The sequence below is a fragment of the Trypanosoma grayi genome (assembly GCF_000691245.1).
Source record: "Trypanosoma grayi strain ANR4 Tgr_1361_V1, whole genome shotgun sequence".
Classification (NCBI taxonomy): Eukaryota; Euglenozoa; class Kinetoplastea; order Trypanosomatida; family Trypanosomatidae; genus Trypanosoma; species Trypanosoma grayi.
Genome location: NW_008826979.1, coordinates 1 through 3,647, shown reverse-complemented (window position 1 = coordinate 3,647; position 3,647 = coordinate 1). Strand labels below are relative to the sequence as shown.

Here is a 3,647-nt window from a genome sequence, read left to right as displayed (position 1 = left end):
ATATATATATATATATATATACAGGAAAGCAAAAATAGGATTCCTGCTTCCTATTTTTAAAAAAAAGAAGGAAATGCAAAAGATCAAAACACTGGTTAACTGCTTTAGTAGCCCATTCTCGGCGGTCATTAAATTTCAGAAACAATTTGTTGATGATGTGATCGTCAATGTCAAGAAGCAAACTGAAGAGCTGGACCGTCATAATCGTGAGCGGCGCAACCGAGAAGTACGGCTGCATCTCGATCACCTAGAGGAAGAGTATCTTTGTTGTGTCTGCGGCAGGCCGGGTGAGGAACGGGAAACAGAGGACCTAGTTCCTGATGAATTCAGCATCGTACATATGCCAAGCAAGGATCAAATCGAGCAGGCAATCATCGCCTATGGTCGGTCAGGGGACAATGTGGGCTGGGGTGAGGGCGCGGAGACTCTCCGCGCATTAGGACCACAGGTCTACGCACTTTTAGGCGTTCTCTCAGCATCTGAGATGGATACACGCAAGATGGTGGCCAAGGTTCAGCATGCTCTTCTAAATCAAGAGGCCGCGGAGAAACAAAAACGCAAAAAGTCATCTCACAGAGACAAAGGACTTATGAAGATTGAGGAGTCCGATATTGATATGTTTCAGCAGTTTTTTAAGCGACCTGTTCACGGTTACCTCTGCCGGGATTGTCATATTTCAGCAAAGAAGAGGCTTGATGCCCTCACAAACCAAATCCAGGGCATCTTGTACAGGGGGAAAACCCCGTTGCTTCGCAACAAAAATATGACCCGGGCTCAGGTCCAAGACGGCACAGCACCTGCAACGTTGAACATAACAGCTCCGTCGAGCTTGGTAGTTAGTGCGACGGATGGAAGCTCTGCATGTCTCTCTGATGCGACCATAATATGCCTTAGGTCAATTGTTCGATGCGCTGTTTGCAAGCGACGACAGGCATCTTTTTTTGTACGACAAAGTGTTATGTTTCTTTGTCAGTTTTGCTGCGCAAGAGACCGCTTTTACCGCGACAGCGCGGTTTGCATCAACGATGAGCTCATGCCAAGAGAGACCGCCCACTTGCTTCAAAGCCTGGCATCTCACTACGAAAAGGTGAGGAGTGAGGAAGAAGTCAACGCACTGCCTCCCGCCCAGGCTGACGCGTCCCGTGTCGACCTTTTCTCAGAGCACAATGCCTTTGACCTCTTCGCAGCTCAGGCACCGCCGTATTCCAGAATAAACGTAACACCAGCACTCCCGACCGTTTCATCCCCTTCTGAGCGAAGGGTTGTTGCGGGTAATACGTCGGTTTCGCTCTTTGCCGGAAAAAAAATTCACTGGAACCTGCTTCACTTTGGTGTGTTGTAGGTCGTTGTCCTGTTGTGGATGCCACGCACCCGCCGGTTTCGCCGGAGTTTCCTGCTCCGCGGGGCACTTCAGTTGGCGAAGGCACCGCGACTAACATCGCATTTGTCAAGTCCTCTTAATTTTGTTTATGTAAACGGGAGAGACCCCCCCCCCCNAAAAAAAAAAAAAAAAAAAAAAAACAACAACAACAGCGAAAAACAAGAGAAAATGCAGATAACAGAAACAGAGTGGTGTAGTACAACACACTGTGCGGCGTTGTCTTGTATTTTTAGCTACAGTGAAGTGTGATGTGCGCAATTAGTTGCAATGTTCAGTACCGTCATGATGTGGACGGTGTGACGGTGTAGGAGTGACCGCCCTGGAGCCTAATGGTGTCACTTCACCCCCGCGTTTCTTCTCCCTTATCCAAATGAAGAGGGAGCATAAGGAAAATACAAACAACAGTGACATCAGTAAAACACACACAGATTAGAAGAGGATACACATCATTGCTGACACCACTGAGGGCAATCGTGTGTTATTGGGCAGTGGTTTGTGGTGTCCATGTGTATCAACCACAGAGATACACNCATCATTGCTGACACCACTGAGGGCAATCGTGTGTTATTGGGCAGTGGTTTGTGGTGTCCATGTGTATCAACCACAGAGATACACAGACTGAAAGGAAAACAATACCATAATAGGGGGACGGTACATCTGCCAGCACGGTTCACATCGGGTGGTGTGTTCAAGCCCACCTTTGTTACAATAGCGCCGCGTGGTGTGGCTGGCGACGGTACAGGTGGTAAAGCTCTGAGCAACGCGGGTGCTGCGAGGTCGGTGCAATGGACTCTCAACAGTACAGTGGAGGAAGTTCTGCTACAAGGAAATCTTCCTCCAGTGAACATGAAGCTGAATGACTTTCTTCTTGGGCATCTTGGTGGTAGAGGTGTAGAGGACGTGAATGGGGATGTCAGTATGGAAGCGTTTGTCGTGGAGCCTGGTATGTTCATCACTGACAATAGGCTGTTGAACGTCATACTTGCGATGTCGCCATTCAAAGCAATAGTAGAGGAAATGAGATACAGGGAAGCACAGAGGGAAGCACAGAGGGAAGCACAGAGGGAAGCACAGAGGGAAGCTGTACACAAACTCAAAGAGACTGGTGTGTATTCTCTCCAGCAGTGGGACGTGTATGATAAAAAGGAACACGTTATCCCTTTGGTGGGAGGAATGTTAAATGCAGCCCTCAGCGTTGCGAAGAATGAATCACCGTTATTGAATGGTGAAGTGATGATGGGGGTCTACGAGTCTGTATTGAATGCTACATGGAGCCATGTGGTGAAAGTCCCTGGTGACAGTGAAGGAGTCGGAATGGAGGTCAGGAAAGGCAAGCCGTCGAGGGAATGGACAGACAGCGAGGTGGGCTATCTTCTTCCTGGTGGTGCAAGTAATGGGGAGAACAAAGAGAGCACCAGTGCAGAGGGGGTGGCGGATCCGCAGGAAACACGTGTTGAGTTGATGGTGCTCAATTCTGAAAAAGGCTGGCCGTACACGTGGAGAAGGGCAAAAACTATGTGCGATTGCCACATCGGCCGCGAGACGGAACGTGTTTGGCGCATCATTAAGCGTGATGTAGACGAATGGTTTGCGTGTCGTGGTGGAGATGATGCGGGACCGGAAAAGCGTCTTTTGATTGGGACACCTGGTATAGGGAAATCAATGGGAGCTGGCTCGTATCTCCTGTATCAACTGCTGCACTATGACAAGGAACGACTTCCTTTTGTTGCATACTTCATTAAAGATTGCGTGTTTATCTTTGACAAAACCAGAGGTGAAGCACAAGGACGCGTGGAGTACTACGATAACCTCGAAGAGGGAAGGCGTGCTGTGTTACGTCTCTCTCATACTGTGAGGGGATACATAATCTACGATGTGGCAAAGCAAGGAAGTGAACCGTCAGTGGATCTACCTCCAAAAGGATGGGGCATGTTTGTTTTGAGCTCTCCAAACAAGGACAACTTCAAGGGTTGGGAGAAGCAAAGAAGAGGAATGCGTATCATAATGAATTGCCCTGAGACGAGTGAACTAAGGGCGAGGTTTGTGTGGATTAACCGCGATGAACCAGAGGAAGTGAAGCAGGCAGAATGGAAGGTTGTGGAAGAGCGTATAGAGCATTTAGGACCACTTCCCCGCCACATTTTTACTCAAGGTGCTTTCAGTAAGCGTGTCGGCAAGGTTGAATGGGCGTTGAATGAAATCACCCAAACAAACGCTGAGACGTACAGGAGGTTAAATAGTAGCACTGTCTCGCAAGGGGGGGGGG

General features: G+C 48.7%; 2 protein-coding genes across 2 annotated transcripts; both read left to right on the top strand.

Annotated features, from left to right (window-relative positions):
• Nucleotides 1-73: 73 nt before the first annotated feature.
• Nucleotides 74-1,342, top strand: DQ04_13611010 (hypothetical protein; the record flags this gene model as incomplete). The annotated part of the gene is made up of 1 exon (XM_009316992.1): nucleotides 74-1,342. One exon carries the CDS (start codon nucleotides 74-76, stop codon nucleotides 1,340-1,342), a length of 1,269 nt encoding a protein of 422 aa, XP_009315267.1.
• A 543-nt stretch (nucleotides 1,343-1,885) lies between these two features.
• DQ04_13611000 (retrotransposon hot spot (RHS) protein) lies at nucleotides 1,886-3,647 on the top strand (the record flags this gene model as incomplete). The annotated part of the gene is made up of 1 exon (XM_009316991.1): nucleotides 1,886-3,647. A coding segment is annotated over one exon (1,762 nt), but the record flags the coding sequence as incomplete, so codon positions are not given.